The 593-nt window shown below is 63.9% G+C and overlaps 1 protein-coding gene across 1 annotated transcript in view; it reads right to left on the reverse strand.

Moving 5' to 3' along the window:
• FES (FES proto-oncogene, tyrosine kinase) overlaps window positions 1-593 on the reverse strand; it is a gene marked incomplete at both ends in the record, with an annotated part of 2402 nt that overhangs the window by 313 nt on the left and 1496 nt on the right. Inside the window, 3 exons of the mRNA XM_010013063.1 lie at window positions 1-146; window positions 252-375; window positions 471-565. Coding sequence (XP_010011365.1) covers window positions 1-146; window positions 252-375; window positions 471-565 — 365 coding nt within the window. The remainder of the gene's footprint in view (window positions 147-251; window positions 376-470; window positions 566-593) is intronic.

The following is a 593-nucleotide window of genomic DNA, read 5'->3' on the forward strand; positions in this document are numbered from 1 at the left end:
CTTCAGGGGCCGTCCACCTGGCCGGGATCTGCTTCAGCCCCCCCGTGGAGGCGTAGATGCCATCCTCTTCCTCCCGTGACATCCCAAAGTCACTGATCTTCAGGGTGTTCTTCTCTGTCACCAGGCAGTTGCGAGCAGCCAGGTCCCTGGGACAGCCCAGAGCCATCAGCCATGTGCCCACCGTGCACCCAGGGGTCCCCCCTGGCACGGGACGGCGGCAGTGATGGCTCCTGGTGTGTGCCCAAGCCCACCTGTGGATGCAGTGCTTGCTCTCCAGGTACTCCATGCCGGCGGCAGCGTTCTCCGTCATCTTGATCAGCTCCTTCGCCCGCAGGTGGGGCCCCTCACTGCGCAGGAAACTCAGGAAGTCCCCCCCTGCACCCGGGATGTGGAGCTGGTGTGGGTTGCCCTGGCACACGTGAGCACCAGCTCCCCTGGCAGCGTGGCGGCTGCAGGGCAGGGCTGCTCACCCTGCACCAGCTCCATGACAATGTAAATGGGCTGCTTCTGGGTGCAAACACCGATGAGCCGGACGATGTTCGGGTGGTTGTACTGCTTGAGGATCCTGCGGAATCAGGGAATGACACCGTGGG

Source organism: Nestor notabilis, unplaced genomic scaffold, assembly GCF_000696875.1.
Source record: "Nestor notabilis isolate BGI_N333 unplaced genomic scaffold, ASM69687v1 scaffold22024, whole genome shotgun sequence".
Taxonomy (NCBI): domain Eukaryota; kingdom Metazoa; phylum Chordata; class Aves; order Psittaciformes; family Psittacidae; genus Nestor; species Nestor notabilis.